Source organism: Cupressus sempervirens, chromosome 10 (genome assembly GCF_028749045.1).
Source record: "Cupressus sempervirens isolate cs-2001-9-10 chromosome 10, ASM2874904v1, whole genome shotgun sequence".
NCBI classification, from domain to species: domain Eukaryota; kingdom Viridiplantae; phylum Streptophyta; class Pinopsida; order Cupressales; family Cupressaceae; genus Cupressus; species Cupressus sempervirens.
The window spans coordinates 597,890,983-597,915,786 of NC_143127.1; the positions used below are offsets into that span (position 1 = coordinate 597,890,983).

At 34.9% G+C, this 24,804-nt stretch overlaps 3 protein-coding genes across 5 annotated transcripts in view; all 3 read right to left on the reverse strand.

Annotated features, from left to right (window-relative positions):
- Positions 1 to 24,804, reverse strand: part of LOC149535276 (protein HCC2-like) — a 167,496-nt gene that overhangs the window by 122,540 nt on the left and 20,152 nt on the right. The gene's annotated exons all lie outside the window — the stretch shown is intronic.
- Positions 13,416 to 14,777, reverse strand: LOC149535279 (uncharacterized). Its single transcript, XM_089804996.1, has 3 exons — positions 14,588 to 14,777; positions 14,290 to 14,477; positions 13,416 to 14,193 (listed from the first exon to the last, which is right to left on the reverse strand). The coding sequence occupies exons 1-3, from the start codon at positions 14,755 to 14,757 to the stop codon at positions 13,580 to 13,582; spliced, it is 972 nt and encodes a 323-aa protein (XP_089661122.1). The 5' UTR covers positions 14,758 to 14,777; the 3' UTR covers positions 13,416 to 13,579.
- Positions 14,957 to 15,993, reverse strand: LOC149535280 (uncharacterized). The gene is made up of 3 exons (XM_089803465.1): positions 15,894 to 15,993; positions 15,450 to 15,748; positions 14,957 to 15,306 (listed from the first exon to the last, which is right to left on the reverse strand). The coding sequence occupies exons 1-3, from the start codon at positions 15,959 to 15,961 to the stop codon at positions 14,957 to 14,959; spliced, it is 717 nt and encodes a 238-aa protein (XP_089659591.1). The 5' UTR covers positions 15,962 to 15,993.

Genomic DNA, 24,804 nt, shown 5'->3' on the forward strand with positions numbered 1-24,804 from the left:
CAAAACATTAGCATTGCCACCCTTAGCGGCATAATATTTCTTTTTAAAATTTTTGAATTCATAATAGTCTTGTAACTGCAAGTCGAGCTCATTTTTGTAACCGTTGCAAGGGGACTATATTTCCATCCCCGCGGGAGAGAGGACTCTCTCTTCCTCACATGTTCTTCGTCTCCATTCTCGCATTTTCTCTCCAATTCTCCTTGTTCTCTGTTTGCATCAAGAGTATATCACAGAAATTCAAAACCAAGTTGCTTGTTTGGAGCTGTAGATTTCACAGTGATTGTTCCACACCAACACCTTGTTAGTAAATAGATTGTCCTTCAAAGAAATAACGAAATAAATTTACTCTTAAATGCCCAAAGAGAAGAACAAGCATAACTAACAGTTGGATGAGCTATCATAGGCTGATAACCCTCCTCTGAATTGAGAGGTACAGCTCCCTTGTTGAAAGATTTACAACAAATTGAATAATAGGATATATCTTTAACCTAAAGATACAAAGGGCTTCTGACATTTATTCATAAACATGAATAAATGTGATTGCTAGATTTAGATCAGAATAAAGAGAGAAAGATTGGCGAATAGCCACATGACCATTCATCCAATCCTTCTTTACATTCAGAGGAAATAAAAGAAAACATTATTTATTCTACAAATTACAAGTAACCACAGGACTGCATTCAAAGTACAAAAGATGTGACCACACGATCATCATCAATCCAAGAAAGATATATTCAGACACAAAATCAGATCAATATAACCTTCTCTTCATTTTATACACAAAACAAAGGAAATCACACGATTTCCCTGTCCCTAAGATTACAAACAACTTTTGCAGAAAAATAAAATATTCGTCCCTTATTCCCCTGTTACAAAACAAAACATATGCCCCCCCCGCCCCCCCTTAGCAGCCACACAACATGCAGAAAAAGCAGGACCCCTTTCTTACATCATTCAATTTCCTATTTTAGACCTTTCCCTCTCTATGACCCTTCAGTTACCAATATAACTAATTCTTGGAAAAAATAAAAAATAAAAATTCTTAACTTCTTTTCGATGGTTATATTTTTGAGTAGCCTAATTACCACTTCCACATTAAAATTGAAAACCATCGACAAGAATGTTTCTCGGCCTTTCACATTAATTTTACAACATATGCATATATTGGAGAACCCGATACCTGCTAATGAAAGCTAAATTTGGTATCTATCTCATGGAAAATAATTCCTCATAATGTGTCAGGTCTACATACTAGGCATGTGCCCTTCATATATTGTTGCCAAGGTTATATGGAGTTTCCTGAGAACTGACCAATACATGAAGATCAATTAAACATGTGGCCTCAATACCTTCATATCTTGCCTTTTACAATTCCGTAGACAAGTTAAAAAGTGAGCTTTTATTATACGTGAAAGAAATTGGCATTCTATAAAACATTTCGCATGCACTATTTGTGCTTCCAAATTACTCCTCTCATGGGATTCCATTTCCACAGCTCAGAACTCATTGTAGAAGGATGAAGTCAATCATTATGATGCTTCCAAATTGATACACGACATTTCTTTCACCTTGTTGGTCATAGACGAATGACTTCATTCAATATTAGAGTGAAATTTGTAGGCGGCACTACACCCTAAAAACTCCAGTTCAATGGCTTCCGCAAGCACATAAACTATCAGGTGGCATTCTGTCAAACATTTCACATGTATATGTGTTTTTGCGTATCGAGTTCCTACCTATATCATTTCCTGACAAGTGCGAATATAGTCCTTGGCCACAGTTTGCGATGAGACACTTTGCTTTCGCATTGTCACCAAGCACAATGCGTATGCACAAACCGACAACTACTTTTTTTGGGTCTGCGCAAGAGTGGAACCCAATCTTATCTTTTGATTAACAAACTGTGTTGACACTAGACCGATTGAATCCTATTTCAAGGATTTTAATATCATAGTCCTGCACATTTCATACTTGGGAGACGGGTCAGAGATGTCACTTGCATGGGATTTCTCCCTATGATGTTCGGCGTCTTTGAAAACAGGTCAATTACTCTTTTACTCGTTCTAGTATTCTATTCAACAATTTGCATTCATGTTTTGAATGAAGCTTGGTGATATCATAAGGGTTGGCTGTGACATTGAGAACAAAACTAATTTATCCTTGTAGTGGGAAGCCTCCTATGCTGCATTACTAACCAGATTGTTCTTTATCGAATTCATTAATCATTGCTCCTCTGTATTTAACTATGGCATTCATTGGTGTCGTGTCTTTAATGTTCCTGTCGATCACTCAGAGTGTAGTCCCAAGAAAACAACGATTCGGTTGTATGAACCCAATATCACATACATGGATCCGTCTATGATGTAGACCTTCTATTGATAAGGGAAAGTTGTACTTTCTTCTTGAATGTTGATAAGGACTATCTACACACGAAATTTGAGTTGAGCCATGTGGGGAAGGAGGTTTGAGAGCATATGACTTGATTTTAAAAGTGTCTTCACCTTCTACATCGTGAGGTCATATTATTGCCTCGGTTAGCTTCATCGTGTGATTTGATATTTGTTGTTGCTAGCAGTGACTTATGGGGTAAGGTATTGTTCTTTTAATCCTTTTGATACCTTTGAGCAACTTGTATGCTGAACCCAATAATGGGTAGTTTGAGCATGAAAACACAATTTAGTAACCCATTCTCAAAGACCTTTATGCTTTCATAGTCTGTGTCCAATTTTGGGGTTTTTAATAGGCACTCATGGAAGAATAATAAGAGCCGCTGAATTTTGAATTTGAAACCCAAAATCAGTTTCAAACTCCAAACTTGAACTAATCTTCGAAGTGATGAATCTATATGTCAAATTCTAAAATCAAAGTTGCACGGATACAGATACAGATACAAATACGGAAACGGTATTGGGTACGGATACGGCCATTTATTAAGACACCCAATATGGATACAGCTGGGCACAACATTAATAAATAATACATATACATATATTTAACATAGTTTTCTAAGTTATTGTAGGAGATTTTCATTACTTCAAAAGTAATATTGACACATAAATGCTACATAAATATTTATAAGTTAATTTAACGCTTGACAATTTGTAAACACAGTAGAGTTGCATTAGAAGATAACCCAAAAACGGGTTGCTGAAATAGAAAAACATTTTATTTGTCTTTCTCATTTAGTGGAGGTTTTTTTTTAATACTATTTTTTTTTTAAATTGCTTTAATATATATATTTTTTACATTAAAGGGAAGATCTACATCAAATCTTTAAAAAAAGAAAACAAATCCTATAGTATTTGGTACAGTTGGAAAATCAAGTTTATTAGACAGACATGGGTACAATATTCGACGTGTATCCGAGCAGTATTCGATACGTTTCCAAATTGGATACGGGGATACGCGCGCCCAAGGAGGAACAGAGGAGTTTCTGGCAACTCTGTCTAAAATTCAAAGTTTTTAATTTTGGAATGACTTTTAAACTAACGAAACTGAATCTTACACTTAGTACCCCGTACTTCAAACTTGTAATGGTGTGCTTCTAATGAATTCAGATTCTCCGACTGAACTTTTGAATCTGCCTTATTGAATCGTAGATGTTGAACCTTCAAGCTTTGAACATATGAACCTAAACTATGAGACCTCCTTGAACCATTACTCCTACATTGAACCTCTGAATTGGCAAATTCTGTACTTTGAACTTGAACCTCTGAATTGGCAAATTCTGTACTTCGAACTTGAACCTCTAAACTTCGAGCTTCAAAGTTCGAGTTCAACATAAATTCAAAACACTGCCTTCTTTACAGATCAAGATTTACAACAGCATCATTAGCATAAAAAATCACCAAAAATTATTCCTATGGGGAAATTTTGAAGTTTAAAACTCAGGTGCGAAAGCATGCTAACACACCTAGTCTTATATCTTCTTCTATAACCAGGTCATGTATTTTTCTATCATGTCGTTGACATTGTGAATAATGCAATATTGATTGGTCACGTAACTTCCACCATGTTATTCGCATTGTGTGAAATGCATTTTCAATTCAAGAAGATTTATTTTTTCTTTTAAATGCAGTATTAGTAGTGAGTATTAAGCTTGATTAGCATTGAGAGGCTACAGCCTGCTCCTTATTTCACACTCCTATTTTGGATCAGCAGTTTACTTAAGCATCAATTGCTATAAATTTGGGAAAAGGAATGCCCAACCAATGGAATTATTTAATGCTCTATTATGTGCAAATCTGCATTGCAATATCCCTTATTTCTTTGCTATTTGACATGTACCAGTTGTGTATGTTTTCAACATAAAACCACAAACAATCTTCTGAATTTAGAAGACTCTCATGATTATCAGCAGTCTCCTAGGATGCACCCAAGGCCTATAGAGCCAAGTATAAATGGGTGAAGAGGAGAGGAATCCTGCAAGAGAGAAGAAAGTTATTATTCAATGCATTAAAATATATAATCAATTAATGAAAGAGATTGCATAAGTCCAAGTCAGCTCATGGTAATCCAATGTTTAGATCTTGATGCCTAGTCGAGTAGTAGGATTGATTCTCTAATACCAGGATGCTTAGCGGTTGGACAAGGTGTTCCATGTCTATTTCCAAGTAGGGAGGGCCTTTCTCAGATGAGATTGTGTGGGGATATTTAAGGTCCATGTTTGGGAGGTCAAGACCCTAACAGTGCTTCCCCTCTCCATCAGACACCAAGACATGCTAGTTGTTAGTTAAGACCCGAAAAAAGGGGATGTTACACCTGAGGCTGAGAGTGATGGATCCAACATTGATGACGAGGATTATGAGGATAAGTATGAGGATGAGGAGGATGATCATGATGAGCATGTCACTTAAGTTCAACTTCACACACAGGGAGAGATGATGGCTCTAGGGTCTTCCATGACCTATCTTAGGCATAGTCGTAGGAGGACATAGGCTACTATAAGCCTTTATTTTCATATACGTTTTGAACTTTTGATTCAATGGATTGCATGTTCCATGAATATTATTGACATTTGACAGTGACACTATTTCTTTTATGTTATTCATTTCAACTTTAAGTAATTTCTTTCAAAAATTTGCATTTATACTTGTGTGATCTATGAAAAGTTGTGGATGTGTGCAAAGTAGCTTCTATTTATCTCAACTATTGTGTATTTGATGTTAATTGGCTAAATGATGCATGAAAAGAACTTTAAATCCTTAAAAAATATTTGAATTTCTTGGTTTTTTTATTGTAGAGTCTGGTCACCAAGTCTAAGTCTGAGCCTGATTCAGGCTTGGCCGAGTCCAAGACAAGTCTAAGGCTGGTAACACCGCTTTTTACCATAGCATATGACTCAATATTGTGATTTTTGTTTTTTATGCTATCGCTATCATAATCCATGATTTCCATGCACCTTAGATGCTACATAACATTTTTATATCTAACAATGTTGCTTCCTTCAGCTACTATCACATTTAAAATCAGACTCGGTGTTAATGTGTTAGTTAAGTCGGATAAAATGTTATTGAAAATATAGATATATTCGTATAATATATCACTATAATTTTTCAATATATTATGTTGATATTATTATTATATAATTAATTAAAATGTAACATATATATAATTAAAATATTTGATATTTCTTAAATCATTATACAATAATAATAAACAATCAATAAATACCGACTAACCAAAATCTGTCTTGTCTAAGTAAGTCGACTGTCTTAGACAAATTAAATTTGTTTGGTTTGTTTTTAAAAGTTATGATCGGGAGCCAAGTACCTAATGGGACATGATTCCACGATGGAGTCACTCCCATCGTGGATGTGACTCCCCAGCCAATTGTAAATTTAAGAGCATTGACCTGCAAATAATACATTGAAAACATTGCATTTACCAAAGTCTTCAGTCTTTCAATACTGGTCATCGGTGCCTCCACATCGGTCCAACATATAACAGTCAAACCTTACACAGCAGGTACAATCTTTCATAAAGTACCAAGTGGGTGGGCCCATAATCTGCAGTGTATTAAGTCAAGATAAAGACAAACAAGATCCCATAGTACAAGGATTTAATCAAAATCAATATATGTATCGATTGCACATATATGTATATATGACCTTTCTATATAAATCTGTCAAAAGGCTAAAGAGCCCTTATATAGTGAAATAAATTGGATAAATCTGACAACAAAAACTTAACACTTAGCAAGCCCAAAAAAATGTAAAAATCTAGGACTCGAGAAAAACTCAGAATTATTTCAGCAAATTTATCAAGCATTTGAAAATACATAATTTCTTAGAAGTATTCTTCAAAAATGCTAAAAAACCCTAAATTTGCAGAGCATATGATTTCTCCATCATAAGTACATCAATGCTTATTTTTTAAAGACTTCACATTTTGGGTATACATAAATATAAAACTAAATCTTTCCTCTCCCTCCCCCTTCCTCTAGACATACAAGGTTCGAGAGGCCCACAAGAGTTACAACAGCAGCTCTCCACCTCCAGTGTTTCTCAGAGGCAGCACAAGACTTCCTCTCGAAGGAGGTTGTATCGTTTGGTTCTTGATTTCTTCTCCACAATGGAGGGGAGCTAGCTTGTGGCTGTCTGCTGCTCCCGCCTCCTATTGTTCTTTGTTTTGCACCATTTAGTGCTCCCATTGTTGGCTGGTTTCTTTTGTTGTATCTTGGCAGTCCCTTGGACCCCCTTTATGGTCTCTTGTTGGACATTAATAATTTTATCTTATAATTATTGAATATTTTAAATTATATTCTACAATTAGATTTTATTATTTTAAACATAGATTATATAGTATTGCATATTATCTAAGTTGCCATAATCACCCTCCCCAGGCCAAAATCGGTAGTTGGTTCACTCTATAGTTGGATTCAATTCAAAATCACCACAAACTCACCTCTCTTCTAACAAATTCGCTGCAAAGTTGATGTGCGGGACCCTGGTCGATTTGGCAACAAATTTGTAATGTCATTTGTTTTTCCGTGCAAACTTGGAATGACTTGTCAGTGAATTTGGTGCGAATGACAAGTTTGTTAACTTTTCTAAATTCATTTTCAATGTTTTTCTGGCAATAAAACGACAAACCTAAAAAGTGGACATTATTTCCTTCCTCCTGCAATGGCAACGTTATCTCACTACGTGGCGGCAAAAACATTTCTTCCACCTGCAATTTTTCTTTCTACTACGACAGCAATTGCAGAATTTTGTTCGTTGCTTTGTCTCCACTTCATTCTTTGCAGTTGCAGAGTTGAAACTTGGTAAGTATTTGCCTAGTCGGGTTAACATTCTTTTAGTTTTCTCTAATATTTTGATAAATTGTTTTTAGAGTTGGAACCTGCTTTGCTTGTCGCAGATGTTTTTATTTTAGTTTTTTGTCAGCTTCATGACTAAGTAGTCGGGTTCAGATATTTTTTTAGTTTTTTCTCAGATTTTTATAAACTATTTTTAGAGTTGAAATCTGCTTTGCTTGTTAGTTGTTGCAGATGTTTATTTATATAGTTTTTTTCCGAGACCCAGTTGTTCGATATTTGTCTGATTATTAATTTATTACTGTCTTATTGTGTATCGACAAATATTTATTTCTAGACACAGTAATAAATCAATAATCATTGTCTTTCTAATTATTAATTTATTATTGTCTTTCTGATTATTACTTTATTACTATGTCTTATTGTGCCTAAAGTATTAAAACTTAGACTAATAGATCACACTCCCTAAATTGTGTCTTTCTGCTTATTAATTTATTAGTTCTAATATCATTAATTTATTATTGTTTCTTTCTGATTACTAATTTATTACTATGTCTTATTGTGCCTAAAGTTTTAAAATTTAGACTAATAGATCACCATCCCTAAACTGAGTCTTACACTTACTCTAAATCTTTTGATGTTCATATTGATCACAGTCTTACTCTAAAATTTTCAATGTTCATATTGATCACAGCCCCTCCTGACTTTTCATTTTGTATTGCTTTGCCTTAAAATATTGCTACCATATTTTTAATGTCTAAAAATAATGTTAAACTTTGTGGCTTCTTATTTCAGCACTTTAAGTTTGAATGGCTGCAAGTGAATCTGACACAAGAAACCTCCACTTCAAAATAGACAAATGCTCCCTGTTATGGAAATATGTGGAAATGGTCAAACCAATGCCCAGTGGAGGAGGTTATATGTGGATTTGCAGTCATTGCAAAGAGGAATTCAGTAGCTCTTATAATAGAGTGAAAGCACATTTGTGCTTTATTCAGCAAAAGGGCATTAGATTTTATACAGGGAAGTCGAAAGTAAACGAAGTGCTGCCTAAAACCCTCCTTCCAAACCACATTGTGAATAAATATATTCAAGAACAAAAACAAGCTGATGAAGTTCTTGGGTGAGCAAATTCTTCTCATCCATTGCAAAGTGGTAGAACGCAAAATATCATCTATGTCTTCAACTACCAGTTCCAATGAACCACCTGCAAAGGGTCATCCATTCTTGCATACTCAACAATAGATTGTAAGTAAGAGACCAATGGGAGCCTTGGAAACATCATTTCAAAATGAAGCTATAGACATTGTCGATCAAGTCACTGCTAGATGCATCTATGCAAACGGATTGTTATTTAATGTTGTTCACTCACCGTATTGGCAATACATGGTGAGAGCGGTTAATGAGGCCCCAAAGGGGTTCAAAGGCCCTAGTTATGAGAAGATCCGCACTACTTTATTAGATGATGAGGAGGCTAGTGTAGAGGCTGCCATGCTGCCCATCAAGGATTCATGGACCGAAATAGGTGTGACAACAGTATTGGATGGATGGAAAGATGCAAGAAACCATGTTGTGGTGAAATTTTTTGCAATGTCTACAAAAGGGGCAATGTTTCTGAAAGTTGTGGATTGTAAAGGAGGGGTAAAGGACAGTCCTTTCATTTCAAACATTCTCATCCAAGCCATTCAGCAAGTTGGCCCTCAAAATGTTGTTCAAGTAGTAACGACAATGCCAAGAATTGTAGGGTTGTCGGCTTATTGGTTGAGGAGTGGTAAAAACACATTATTTGGACACCTTATGTTGTGCACTCACTCAACCTAATGCTGCGAAAAATTGGCACTAAGGTTGAGTGGATAAAAAAAATGTATGAAGAGGCACAGCATATCCAAATGTTTTCCATGAACCACCATATGACACAAACCATATTTAGACAATTCTCAAAATTGGAGCTCTTGAAGGTAAATTCAATTGTTTAACTTATTTATATAAATATGCTTTAGAAATCTGATCACTTTAGTTTAGTAAACTTTTTATATTTTTTAATTTTTTAATCTATCATTGTTTGGATCTTAAAATAGGTTATTGGCACTCGCTTTGCCTCCAACACTATTGTTTTGAGACGCCTTGTCAAGGTTAAAAAGGCGTTGTCTAGAATGGTAACCAGTGCTAACTGGAGCACATGGAGGCAATCTAATAGTGTCAAGACAGCTGCCATTAAGGCACTGATACTAGATGACTTTTGGTGGGATCGTGTTGAGTACCTTCTAAAGATCACGGAGCCTATATTGAGCATGATCCGATAAATTGATATGGATAGGCAAGTATATGATGACACTAACTCCATGATTGAGGATATTAGAAATATCATAAATGAGAAAGAGCAAGATCTTGATGAAAAGTTCTTCAAGGAACTACACGTAATCATGGTAGAGAGATGGAACAAAATGACTACCCCTTTGCATCTATGTTACATCCCAATTTTTGGCTCAATTTTAAATGCTCCTTTATAGCCATTAAGGCTTCATGAGAAGTTGAATGATTAGTTCAATTCGTTATTCATTATGGTTTCATATGACAAAGAAGTGATGGCTATTCGTTATGATATCATAGGAAATTGGAATAGTGGTTAATCATTATGATGATATATGAACTAGAAATGGATGGCTAATATGATCATATGCTATGATAATTTTGATTTCTTAAAATGATGAAAAAAATGTTATTACCATGAGAAATTTCCCTTGCAGGAATGCGGCAAAGGTGGGGAAAGCATTGCCAAAGAAGGAATTGGGCATGAGGACACCACCTACCATTGAGCCAACGGGTATGAGTCTTAACCACCATGTCTAAGGGAAAGCAGCTAGGCAAGCAAGGGCGTACTAAGGGACAAACATGAGCTAACCTGTTAAATTATATCATTTAATAATAAAAGAAGTCACTAAGCATAAATTGAACTATGAACAAGTTGGTATCTTTATAATTGTAATATTTGGTTGGAGCCTCCTAGTGTTTAAAGCATGTCCTCACATATCGACACCATGATAACTAAATAGTTGTACATGTACATACATGTATATGTCTATATACATAAACCAATTATATATATAAGAATGTGTATACATACTTGATATTTGACGTATATGTAAGAAATATATGGTTGGGGTTTACACATGTCCATGTATGTATGTGTATATATATATAGGTATTTATAGATACCATGATGTTATATATTAAGACAATATTATTATTTCTTTCATCCTTGGCCAAAGTCTTATTTATTTTGCCTTGAGCAGCCACAGTGCTAATTATTTCATCGGCCCTTATGTCATTTCAATGACCTTTTTAATATTAAATGTGTGTCACATGTATCGATTGCTTTTGTTTCTTTATAACTCCTCCACCATCACCTTCTTGCTCTTCTTGAAACTGAGTATGAGGAGTTATATATGATTGAGACTATTGCCTTTGGCATTAGAGGCCATTAATCGAAACTCCATCTTGACATTTCCATAGCCCCGATACCACAGTAGCAATTCCCATTACCACAACCACGACCCCCCGCGAAGTAATTCTCATCCTCATGGCCATAATACTTCTGCCAAGCATTTGTAACTCTGTGATAGGAAACATCTTCCAAACTGCAGAAGCTCTACTATAGTTTCCCTTTCACAAATCACAATAACTCCATTTTGGCATCCACGGATTTGCTCTTGGTCTATACTTGATTGCACCACAGTCATTATGCAAGATCGCTGCTATAGAAACTAGATGTTGAGAGCATGCACTTTTGATGATTAAAGGCTGCAATTGCCAATTATTGCCCAGCAAGCAGTGGATTCAGCCAGGTTATGCCTTCATCCTTTTTTTTAATCATGTTCATGTGTAATTATGACAAGAGATTTTGAATTCTGAAAAGCAGTAACTTAGTTCAACACAATGAATGTGCTAAGTAAACGACTTGAAAATTGGATTGTAACCCGATAGGGTGAAGATCGTATCAAACCTTATTCTTATACCAATAGTATATCAGACTGCTGGGTTCTAGCAGATATTGATATCACACCAGAATAATGAAACCATATCTGATATCATATTCACAACAAAATGAAATTTGTATTGAGTTTAATTTCACAACATTACTCTAACAACGGAACTGAACTGCGTCTCAAAGAATATCTTTCCATTGCAAGCTTATACATGGATATTATTCCATGTCTCTGAGATAAGGGGCAATACCCTCAAGGGAAAACCAATAATTAAAATACAAGTAACATGAATAAGCCCAGGTTGGGCAGAATGTAAATGACTGTGATATATTATGCTTATTCAATTCATCCAAAAAGACCAGCATGGTCAACATGAAGGGTGTGAATTGATAGCCACTAAAATTATGGAATATCCCTGCATGATAAGAGATAGATCAATCAGTAACATTAATCAAGAAATAAAAGATGTCATAAAAAACGTGTCAGCCAGATCTTACAGGACAACATGACATTTACTATCATAGACCACACTTAAGGTGGCGTTTAAGCTATGGAAAATTGTTTCAATTGTGTGTTATGAAAGATGTGAAATTTAGTCTCATAGGGAATTGAATATCATGCTGAGATAATATCTCTTCATATATTTGAGAGCATAATGTGTTCAACAAATCCTACCTCGCTAAGAGGGAGTGTTAAAGTTGTAGCTTCAGTCGGATTGATTTGATCTGATATTCATTATTGTTATTGGTAATCATCATTTTCTATATATACTTATCCATGTTAATAATTGTATACAATACATATATATATTATTGTATTTAATATATATATTATTGTGTGTGTGTGTGTGTGTGTACATATTATTATTACTCATGTTAATATAATTTAAATGACATTTACACAATATTCATGAGACATGTCCCCTCTCATATTTATATGAGATCCAAATCTGCATTTGGACAACATCAATTACGATGGCCATGTTAATACATTTGCAGATAAAATCCAAGTTATTCAACAATATAGACCCGTATGGAACATCATTGATCGTAAGTGGAACCGACAACTCCACCAACACATTCATGTAGCTGCCTACTTCTTGAACCCCAAGTATTATTTCTCCAACACTTTTAAAGCAGATGCAGAGATTAAAATCGGCTTGGACACATGTATTCGAAGATTAGTTGCTAATACGGACCTCCGAGAGCTCATACTTGATGAGTTGCAGAGTTACAAGAGAGAAGAGGGGCCATTTTTTTCTTCTCTTCATTGCAAATGTAGAAGATACACCTTGCAACCAGGTAAAAAAGAACGTGTGTTTAGTTTTATCATACCGTTTATTTCGCTCGTGAAGTTTATTGGAAGTTTTACCACATCATAAATGGTTTTTTTAATCCTTGTAGATCTGTGGTGAGAAGATTATGGTGCCACAACACCTAATCTTCAACAGCTTGCCATCCAAATTTTATGGCAGCTTTGTAGTGCTTCTGGCTGTGAGAGAAATTGGAGTACTTTTCATAACATACACACAAATAAATGTAATATTTTGACTCAAAAGCACCTGAATGACTTGGTTTATGTGAAGTACAACCTTCTCTTGCACAAGAAGAAGGTGAAAGGGCAAGCTTCATATGAAGCACTAGACTTGGATGATATTAATCCATATTCAACAGATTGAATTGCTCCTCCTGATGGTGAGGATGGAGATGTGGATGTGGGTGAACCTTTATTGATAGTTGAGCATCTCGCTAAGTTTGAGAGAAAAGTAGATGATTGGGATGCGGATGTGGCAACACGTGAGGAGGAACATGAGCTTGGTCATCCATCTGAGGCTTTTGTCGAGCGTGAGGCACCTATTAGGGCACTTGTCGAGGATGTTGGCATAGCAACTACTTCAACACCACCCACCCAGTAGCAACGATCTCTTTTGAGTTTTACTCATAGACGCAATTTATGATTGATAGTTTTAGTCATAGTTGGAAAACTCGCCAAATGCAAAAACTCGCCAAGCCCCCCAAAAGTTTAATCGGGAAAAACTCGGCGATTTTAAAAAAAAACTCGGGAAAAACTCGGGAACCTAAAAAACCGCTGAAATTTAATTAAAAATACATTTATTTTGCAAAATTTAATGAGAATATGCATCTAATAAGTTAATTAAAGACAATACAAAAGAAAGAAACAAAGTTTAGATATATATAAATGCATAATGCGTACAAAATTGCATTCTCATGCAGAATGCTCATGGTAGGAAGCAAAATAGTAAATTACTAAATAGTTTCAATCTGTCAAACTAGAAGTAAATACTAAAAGTCTAAATACATCAATACAATGTCAATCACATCTTCCTCTTTCCACTTGCACTAGCAGGAAAGCGAGGGGGTCTAGTCCTAGAAGAAGTGCCCTGCACTGGGATAGGGCGTGAGCTGCGTGACTGTGAACTCTGTGGCTGTGCCCCCTCGCTCGACGTCCCTACTGACTGGCTCGGCATCCTAGAAGAGGATGCATCTCCTCCTAATGGTAATGCCTGATCCTCGCCTGAATCATCATCATCCTCGTCCTCATCCTCAATGTCATCCATAGTGAACTGAAAATCAGTGTCAGCCTCCCCCTCCATGGCCTGCCTCTCCAAATCAGCGATCTCATCTGTTGTAAACAATGGACTTGGCTCCTGTGTTGTCCAATCAGAATAAGGAACTATCTCATCTAGATCAAGCGGACCAGGTAGTTCTAAGAGCTGTGACTTTTTTATGCGCAACTTAAGATTATAGTGCACATAAACAAGGTCATTAAGCCGTTTTTGAGTCATTCTGTTTCTTTTCTTTGTATGGATGGACTCAAATAAGCTCCAATTGCGCTCACAATGGGATGAGCTACAAGGTTGGGATAGGACTCTGAGAGCAAATTTCCTTAAATTGGGGGTATTGCCACCCCAACTTGCCCACCAAGCATCTGCAAAACAAAATTAAAAAAGTTATAAAGCAATAAAAAACAAAATCAGAAGCACAACTTATCAATTAGCAAAAGTTTTAAAGTTTGAAGCTTTACCTGGTGCTTGAGTAGATCTTGCTCTCTTTGCTAGCATAGAAGAGAACAAAGGACCCCTTGATTCCACATAGATTTGTTGTTCGGTCACAATAAGGTCTCTCTCCTCTTCACTTGATATCATTCTCTCAATGCATTTAGAGAGACCTTCCATGACCTCTCCATTAGGATCTGAGTAGGAATCATCAGCCCTAAAACAAACAGAAAATGATATCAAGTCTTACTACACAACCTTAAAAAGTAAAGTAAAATAAAGACTTATTAAAATCCCAACTTCAAGGACAATCAATTATCATAGTACCTGAATTTGGGATTGAGGAAGTAGCCTGTTGCATGAATAGGTTGGTGGAGCATATTGTTCCACCTCCTATCAATTATTTCCCAAATGGGGTCAAATCTGAGATTGTCCCCGTGATAGTAACTTCTAACAGCCTCTTTTGCCCTATCCATGGCCTCATAAAGACCTCCCATTGGGGATTGCTGCCCATCACATGTGCGCAAGACTAGAACCAGGGGTAGAGACATCTACATTTGAAATTTGAAAAATACAAATTAGTTAATAACATAGTAAGTTATGAATTGATAATGAAACTTGAATACACTAAAAATATAATGAAGTTAACTCCACAATCTCCTTAGCCTTTGCAAAAAAGCTATCATCGAAGACTATTCATGCCACAGCTTCTCCTTCGGGCTTCTTTGAGTAAGGTGAAGCAACCCAATCAGCACACACAAACATTTGCTTCAAAGCCAATATGTGGTCAAGAATACTTTGCAACGTCAAGAAGACCGTTGCAAAACTTGTCATAGCAGGTCTCATCAAATCTTTGCCTTTAGTGGCTTTTCTCATCAAACTGAGAACCCATGGGTGATTATAGATATATTTCGTGACTCGCCTAGCATCTTCCACAACTGGACTCACCCAATCAAGTTTTCCTATGTCCTCCAAAAGAAGGTCAAGGACATGTGCTGCACAAGGTGACCAAAAAAGTGTGGGATGCCTCTCTTGGAGGATTCTACCTAAAAGATTAGCAAAAAATCAATAATCAGTAACAAACTTTCCATATTTAGTATTTACAAATTACATCAAATCTAAATTGAATAATACCATAGCATTACATTCATGATTCATATTGATTCAAATATAAAAAAATTAAATCTACCTGCTGCCACATATGTTGCTGCATTATCTGTGATTATTTGCACCACATTCTCTATTCCCACCTCCATGACAACATTCTCCAACATTAAAGCCAATGTGGCTGCATTTTTCACTTTGTTGGAGGCATCGACAGATTTCCAAAACACCACATCATCTTTGCAAGTAATCAAGAAGTTAATAATGGTTCTACTTCTTCCATCTGTCCACCCATCAAATAAAATGGTGCAGCCATACTTCTTCCACTCTTTCTTTTGGTCTTCTATCAACAATCTTGCCCTACCAACCGCTTTGTCAAGCAACCTACAAAATTTAAGTGTAGTATTAAATAAAGTGTAAGTGTTAGTAAAAAATTAGGAAATAAGTTATAACAATTAAGATTTAAAATATAACAATGAACTAAAGTGAATCTCAATTATTTACAATTACTAAATAGTAAAATACTAACCTTCCACTCATATCCTTGCGATTAGGCGGCTTGTACCCTTTGCCTGATATTGTCATTGCATTCACCATATTGACCCAATAGGGAGTATCAGCGGCATTCATTGAGATATTGTTGAAAAACCAAAAATCAGCTGCTGCAATATCAGTTTGCTCATGCACCTCCTTAAACCATGCAGTGCCCTCTAATGATGGCTGTGCTCCAGGTTTGTTCCTGGGCACAAAATAACCACCTAGCCCTGATGGGGATCTGGATGGTGATGATGAAGAAGTAGGAGATGTAGAAGAAGTGGAACCGGTAAAAGAGAAATTTTGTTTGCGGATCCGTGGGCCACGAAGAGATCCTGGTATGTTCTCAAGTGCTTCTTCTTCCTCTTGCATATCAAAAGGAGCTCCTTCAGATTCAGCTATGGCTGCCCTCGTAGCTATTTTTGCCCTCTCCCTATTCAATTTTTTCTCTTCAGCAGCTGCAAGTAGGGCATGGATGAATCTTTTTTCTTCATCAGTTACCTTGAGACAAGGATTTGAGTCATGTTTCTTTATGCCTGCAAGGTGGTATTTGAGGCGGTTTATGCCTCCAGAAATAATTCTCTCACAAGGAATGCATATCACCTTCCCAATATCATTTGGACTTGGAGCTTCATAGGCATACCGCCATGCCTTATCTCTTACATTTTTAGGCCGAGTGCCAAATATCCAAATGGGCATGGTGTTTGTGGCCACTCTTCTTGTGGGTTTGTCATTTTTTTAATGGTTGACCGCTGCCCTACACATAAATATATAGAGAAATGAATAAAAAAAGTTAGAACTTAGAAGCTAGGGTTTCAAATGATTCAAACTTCAAACTTGAACCATATCCTTAGCAAACAACAAACTTCAACCATATCCTTAGAAGCTAGGGTTTCAAATGATTCAAAATGATTTTAAATGATTTGAAAACATTTACAAAAAACAACAAAAACAAAAGAACATTTGTTATAAAACTATAAAAAGTTTGCAAACTATGATAAGATGAACGTACCTGGAAAGAAATTTGTCTTCTAAAATCAGTTAGAATCCTCTACAATCCACTCAAATCCGCCTTGAATCACTTGCAATCAGCCAAGAATGCCTCCAAACCTTCTTCTCTTCACTCCTCAAGGTTCTAAACAATGCAAATACAAGAAAGAATGAGAAAAAACACACTCACTGCCGCTTAAATCCGTCACAGGCCGCGTTCACCAGTAAATCGCGAGTTTTTCATAAAAACTCGCCGAGTTTTTGCTAAAAACTCGCCGAGTTTTTGCCAACTACTCGCCGATTACTCGGCGAGTTTTTACCAGATTGCCGAGTTTTTAAATCAGTGAGTTAACTGGTTAAAAACTCGCCGAGCTAGGAAACTCGGCAAGTTTTCCATCTATGGTTTTAGTTTTCATTGATATTGAAACTTGAACATAATATGTATTCAGAATTAGTAGTTTCATGGAGTTTGACTTCTAGAAGTATTGAACTTATTTATATTCAAATGTTGTACTTGTTTTTTGGTATATGATTTTAGCACTATGTTAATCTACTAAGTTCTACTTGCTATGAATTATTGTTTAACTACAAGCTTTGATTGATATATGGTGAATATCTCAAATTATTATATTACAAATTTGGTGTGTATGTATGCATTTTTTAGAATATTTTAAGAAATTGTATATTTTCAAATGTTCGATAAAAGTGTCGATTTATTGTCAAATTTTTCACCAAGTTTTTTAAAAATTTTGCATTGGCCGAGATATTGTCGATATCGAATTTTAAACAATAAGTAGGATATCTTGGTAAGTAAGGTATATGGTTCCCCTTGAAAATAACCAACTCTCAAATAGGTGAAAGTTGGAAACTACAAGAAGATGCATCCAAACCAATTTGCCCTGTTCCAAGCTTCATCTGATACTCTTCTGATTACTAACTCTTTGTCAAATTAACACCTGAAATGTCCAAAAAATGCATCTTAGACTCTCCTGTAGTATATTTGTTTTGTGTCAATATAATCTAATCATAACCAGCTCTTTGTCAAATTGATACTTGAAATGTCCAAAAAATGCATCTTGGACTCTCTGGTAGTGATATTTGCTTTGTGTCAATATAATATGATCATAATATTCCCAGATGGTAACTAGAATCTGATCCCCCCTAGGTGGAAATCTTGAAAAAGATCCCATGGCCGCAACAATGTAAACCAAGTATGAATTCATGTGAAAAGGTGTTCCTTGATGTTCCCACATTAAGCAATTGCTCACATGAGTGTTGTACTGATAAGTTCTCCCCAGTAGATGGGTTCCTTGTTATCAAAGATCTGGAAGATAAACTTATAGATCCATGGTTCAAATTCAAAAGATTCCTTAAGGTCACAAACTCTACTGAGGAGAGTTATCAAATCCTTGACTTCTGATTTGAAGTTAGATCTGTGTAGTGATGTTCTAGACCACCTAGAAAAGTTGGTTCTCTTATTTTCCAACATGTGTGTATTCGTGTGCTTTTGATATTCCAATTTGTTCTCATTCCAGAGTTGTAAAGACATCTCCTTAATTAAATCCACACATTATGGATTCTGAGGAACTTTGAAGACTTACTCAATTATATCCGGATCCAAACTAATGATGACCTTACCATCTACATTCTTGATTGTCTTTGTCTTTGGATTGAATCTTTGAGCACATTCCAAGACAAACTCAGGTTCTAGGGCAGCCATGGGAAAAGTGGACACCAGATGAATATTGCTTCTTTTGATGCATCTCATCTCTCTGTTAGCAGGTGCTTTGATTCTTTGTCAGAAATCAGCCATGTCTATGTGCCCAATCTCCGTATCTAATACTTGATCAAGTGGAGATGAAACTTGTGATGCAGTCACATAAGTTGGCTCCTTATCATACTGGTATTTCATTTTTCATTTGGATTTTGTCGACACGGACATGCCTTGTGCTACAACACAAAAATTTCAAAGAGTAAATACATCATCTAAAGGGATTGGCTCCATGAAGACATTAATCCATGATTCACAAAGGTAGATATATGAGGAACGTGTTTGGAGTATTGATTAGATACTCATGAAACACATGTGATGGCTGGAAATGATACAAAAGCATATGCATTTGGACAAAATAAAACTCAAAAGAGTGGATTGAATGTGGGTAAGGATGGGATTTCATTTGTATGGCCAAGGATGCAAGCTAGGTGCATAGGGATGTGTGCAAATGGCAACTTTGGTATTTGAAAGTGTCCTTTTACCAAAATCAGGTTCTCTAGAGGTAATTACATATAGTAATTACTTGAGGTACACATGTAATCAGGTTCGGAGTATATAATTGCATGTGTAGGAAGATGGATGGAAATATGCGTTGACATGAAAAGATGAAAGGTGAGCTAAAACATGCAACGTAATAGCAAAGTAAGCAAGAAATGAAAGAAAAGTTGAAATCCTCTACTTACTTGGAGCTCAAAGAGCCAAATGTGGAAGAACGAGAAGTTGAAATGAAAAAGTCTTCTCAAAAATCAAACTATCCAAGTGTATTTACATACAACAACTCAATATCCTTTGACCATTTCAATGTTGCAAATGCAAATCTATATGCTCAAACACTTGGTCGTTTTTGCATGTAATGGCAAAGTGTAAGTCACAAAAACTTCCAAAATGCAAAATGTTTTTGCATGTCTAATGTTCTTGAGGTATTTCAATCAAAAACGTGCCTCTTACTACTCATACATGGGTCATTTTTGAAAGAATAAGGCAAAAACATGATTCTCCAATGTCAAAATGGGCATTAAAAATGCCAAAATGCCTTCTCCAAAACCAAACGCATAAGCTGGAAATGCAGATTCTTGGACATTTTTGACAAAAGCATGCCCTTCTCATGCATTAAAATGCATGTTCTTGCAAAAACATTGCTTACAAATGCACAAATGTGATTAGCAAATGCAGATTTCTGGGCGTTTTTAACAAAAACGTGACCATGAAATGCATAAACATGGGTCATTTTTTACTTGAGAATGAAAAAACGTGTTCCCCAAATGCCAAAACATGGGTCCAAATGCAAAAACGTGGCTCTCCAATGCAAAAATGTGGATGAAAGTCTGAATTTATGGGCATTTTCAGTGAAAACGTTACCTTGAAATGCATGTATTTGAAACGTTTTTGACTTAAGAAAGCAAAAAGGTGAGCTCCAAATCCATTTGCATGTGTTGGAATGGTGAAATCGGACCCTATGGATGCATTTACATATTTAAAATGTATTCATATGATGGTTGGAAGTGCAAACCGCACTCTCATAAAGACATTGCATATTTGCATCAAGTTTAAAATTCATGTAATGGTGCAAATCGCACTCTAGATGGGCCATTGCATATGTTATTTTCCTTTGTAAGTGCAAATCGCACTCTAGAGGAGGCATTACATATCATCTACTTGGACATTTTTGGCTTGAGAAAGCAAAAACAGGGTCTTCGAGGGTGATTACATGAGTTTTTAATGCAAAATCAGATTCTCCAAGGCATTTTACATGTAAAGTTCATTGGTTGGAAGTGCATTTACATGTAAATGGACTCTTAGTAGTCCATTACATATTTCAAATATGTATTTACATGTAAAAAATCAGACTCTATATATGCATTTGCATATAAACATGTAAAAAGACATGCTATTGAGTTTGCACAACGTAAGTGACCAACTAAGCACATGTATAATTGATTTTTGAGTTAATATTAATTAATTGGGTTAAAAATAATATTTACACTATATAGTTTATATATAATGTGCAAATATTATTCAAAAAGTAATATTTAACTTAGATGTTTTAAAATAAAACATAAAGTAATACTCAAAATTAAATTAGAACTATATAGTTAATAAAGTCACTTAAGTGAAAAATTTAAAAGCAACTCAACATGAAAATATAGCATAAAGTGCACTATAGTCACTTGAGTGATAAATTTAACTAATAAAAAAACTTAAAACATAACATAAAGTCAATTTACATTATATTTTTCAAAAAGTGAATGTCAACATTAAAATATAACATGATAATTTAAATATGCAATTGCATCTAAAGAGTCCACTTTTTGGGCTGTTAAATGATCATATCTTTTGACTACAAAATTCGGTTAAGCCCCAAGATATACCAAATCAATGGGAAAACCGAATGCAAGAGATTGGATGAAACAAAAAGACTAAAAGCAACTAAACACACATGCAAAAACATAAGAAAGGACGTTGAAGGCTTCAAAAATCAAGTATAGGCTTTAAAAAATGAAAAATGAAAAGGACTTGATGAGAGCCTTCAGTAGAAGGATACATTATGCAAATTGGGGTCAATTGATTGATCAATGTTGGCCAATTAAATAATGAACTATCTCAAAGAAATGTGAAACTAAGTTGAAAAAATTTTGTAATGTTACCTACATTTTGTGGTGACAAAATGGAGGACAACAAATATAATGCTCTCTATATATGTTAAGAGAAAACTATCCTTCATTGATTACATGAACTTACAACCAAGAGTATACTACAAGACTGAATGAAAAAACAACATCACAAGATAGCACTCCAACTGCATGCACAAGAAGTGGAGCAGTGTAATGACCCTTTTTGGGACATTAAGGTTTCTTACTGTGAATATGTTTTCTCCGGATCCTTCCATTTGTAATGACTTTTTAGGAGTCATTCGTTTGAGACTTTTTCTTTAATTTGTATCCCCTTTTCCATATCTTTTCTCTGATGTATTTTGAATTTTCCAATGCGTTGATATATTATATATATGAGTATATACATAGAGTCGTGTGCTTTCAAATTAATATTAATTATATTAATAAGGTATTTTATTATTTTACTAATTATATATTATTTTTAATGATTATAAACTATATTATTATATTAACTATATTATATAAATTATGTAAAGACTATTACAATATTGTGTAATCTTAGATATTATGATAAATTATAACTATATCATTATTAAACATACCCTAAGATCATTATATTAAATAATGATATATTATTATACGTATTTAGATATATACTATATATATATCACATATATTTAATATTATTTATCTTATTTATTATAATTTAAATGTGATAATAATTAGATATATTATCGTCTTATTGATTTACATTGTAATTATAACGTTTATTCCAATATATATTGATATTATTTATTATGAATAATAATTTCATTATAAATAATATAAATAATTAAGTAAAATAGATCATAAATATTTATAGTTTATCAATATTATTTCTTTAGGAATAGTATATGAATTATTATTATATTTTATCCCATAATTATAGGATTTTCTTTAAGAGGGGTCATGACAAGTCCGCCCCTCTTGAATTTGCTTGTCCTCAAGCAATAAACATTTTCATATTTGTTTCACCTTATATAACGAAATTGACTACTAGATCCTATTCAAATTTTTACTTGTAATATTACTTCGTTTATTCTATAAAAGAGTCGCATATGTAGTATGCATCTGAATGCAAAGTATACACATGAATGTATGAATACACAAAGCAAACACGAAGCATGCATGAAGTAGACACATGTAAACACAAAGCATACACGATGAAGACAGATGATGCATGAAGACACAAAGTAGACATGATGTAGACAGATGAAGACACGGAGCAAACACAATGCAAACACATCATACATAACCTTGATTAGATCCTAAAATTAACAATGCACAACGACTATACTTCTTCATTAGGCTTATGAACCCTGCAACCACAAAATGAGCATTAGTACATGCATATAAATATATATAAACTTCAAACAAATTTGAATAATAATTAGTTAATCCAAGCCAGTTCCATACTAAGCCCAAGAGCGAAACTTTGGCCCCCTTGGCCCCGGTGGTGGGTGTTAGGCATCCACACGAGGTGGTCTACTTAGTGGATTGCTTGTTTGGCTAGAAAGGTTCTTGTGAAAAGGAGCCATTACTATCTTTCCCTTAACTAGCACTACAATAGGGTGTTCTCTCTCGATTGCAGACTCCATAGGAAAGTGGTAGGGTTCCTTTTTCTTATTTACATAATCTTTTGGAAGGAACCTTTCTCTCTCTCCTTATTATGATCATCATAAGATGGTAGATTTACGGTGCAGAGGGCGCGTGAAACAAGCTCCAAGCGTATCCGACAAGTGCTCGAAATTACTCCGCCTCTCCCTCCACCAACTCCCTACCTTAGGATATCATAATGTGGATGAGAAGATGAGTATTAAATTTAATTTACTTAGTTCATTTGAAAGATTTTTTCTTATAGTACACAAACAACTTTCTCTCTCCTTGTTACAATCATCTTGATGATAGAATGACGGTGCAGAGGGCGCGTGAAACAAGCTCCAAGCGTATCCGACAAGTGCTCGAAATTACTCCGCCTTTCCCCCCACCAACTCCCTATCTAAGATTAGGTAATTTGGACAAGAGATAGACTCTCTGTACTATAATTGAAATGTATTCTAGTTATTATATTTTCCTTAAATCAACATATTTACATTTTTTTTTTTTTTTTCATTTTTTGTATATATATTTTCCATTTATATTTCATTTTTCATATATTCTGATTTCATTTCTTTGTAACTAGAATCATTGATAGACTATTCAATATTCTTCACAATAACAAATGTGTCAGTAATAAGAAAGACATTATCAATTATTTCATAGCAATATATGCACAAAATATATATCTTACCTCATTACCGTTATGTGTTGAAGTGGTGATTATAGACACGAAGTAACCTTCATATCCATTTTCCATATTGAAGTCTCTTAATTTAGTCGAGCCAATGAAACTCCTCTTCTGACTTTGCTTTATCAAGGCCTTATTATAGGTCTTTCTCATTGATACTACCTTTGGCATGAGGACTGTATAATCAAACTTTTTTCCTTAATGTTGATTTACCTTTATAAATGCCACTTGGTGAGTAGAAGTCACTGGTTGCAATTTGGGAAAGTTTTGCATCTTTACCTTGTTCACAGGAACAACCTTTCTCTTTGTCAAATGATGTGGATGCCTTGTGACTGCTCGGTCAACAGTGATTAAGTCACTTTCCAATAATTTCACTTTAATTTATCTATTCAATATTGTTGTTGATATCTATCTTTATATTTGTTTTGCTAATGAACATTTGTTTCAATCACTTCCATATAACTTCATGGTAGACTTATTTCTAACACCATGTTTAACCATTTCTTAATACTAACAGCCCCCCCCCGCATAACGTTGCTGCTTCTGATGACTTATCAGCATCCCAATTCAATTCTTTGTAACTTTTATTTATTCAATATCGATAGTCTCTATTAGGAAGTTGTTATTTGATACAAAGCTTATTAATTCCCTTCTATCATGGGATGAATTTGAAGTTGATTTCCACTCCTTCTGAGCTACTTAATGTCCATCTTACGGCTACTGCCTGATTGGACGAGGAAATGAGCAATATGTTCTCTTCAAATCTTCCTAGTTGTCTAGCTTATTATTTCCACTACCGTAATGGGGAAATGTGTCAATTGACAAGAATACTTTCAGTAAGGAGAATAATAGTGAAAGGATACTTCAAATGGGTCCCATGTAGAATCAAATCATGGGTTATTTTCAAGTAATCAGTGGTCGATCGATAATGCTAGTCACCACATTATTGTGTTATCAAATGTGATTAGATGTGGTCAAGACTTCTGCTCATGTCATCCACAGAAGCAAAATGGCATATTCTTCCTTACAACTCGTATCTCCTTTTAATCCATCTCTTTGATGATAATTTTATGCATCAATATAGATTTTTCCATCTTGTCTCATTAATAGCTTCATATTAGTTACGTAATACTATTTGACATTTATATGTCATCTTGAGGAATACTCAAATCACGCTGTTCTTATAATACATCAAGTTCATTTA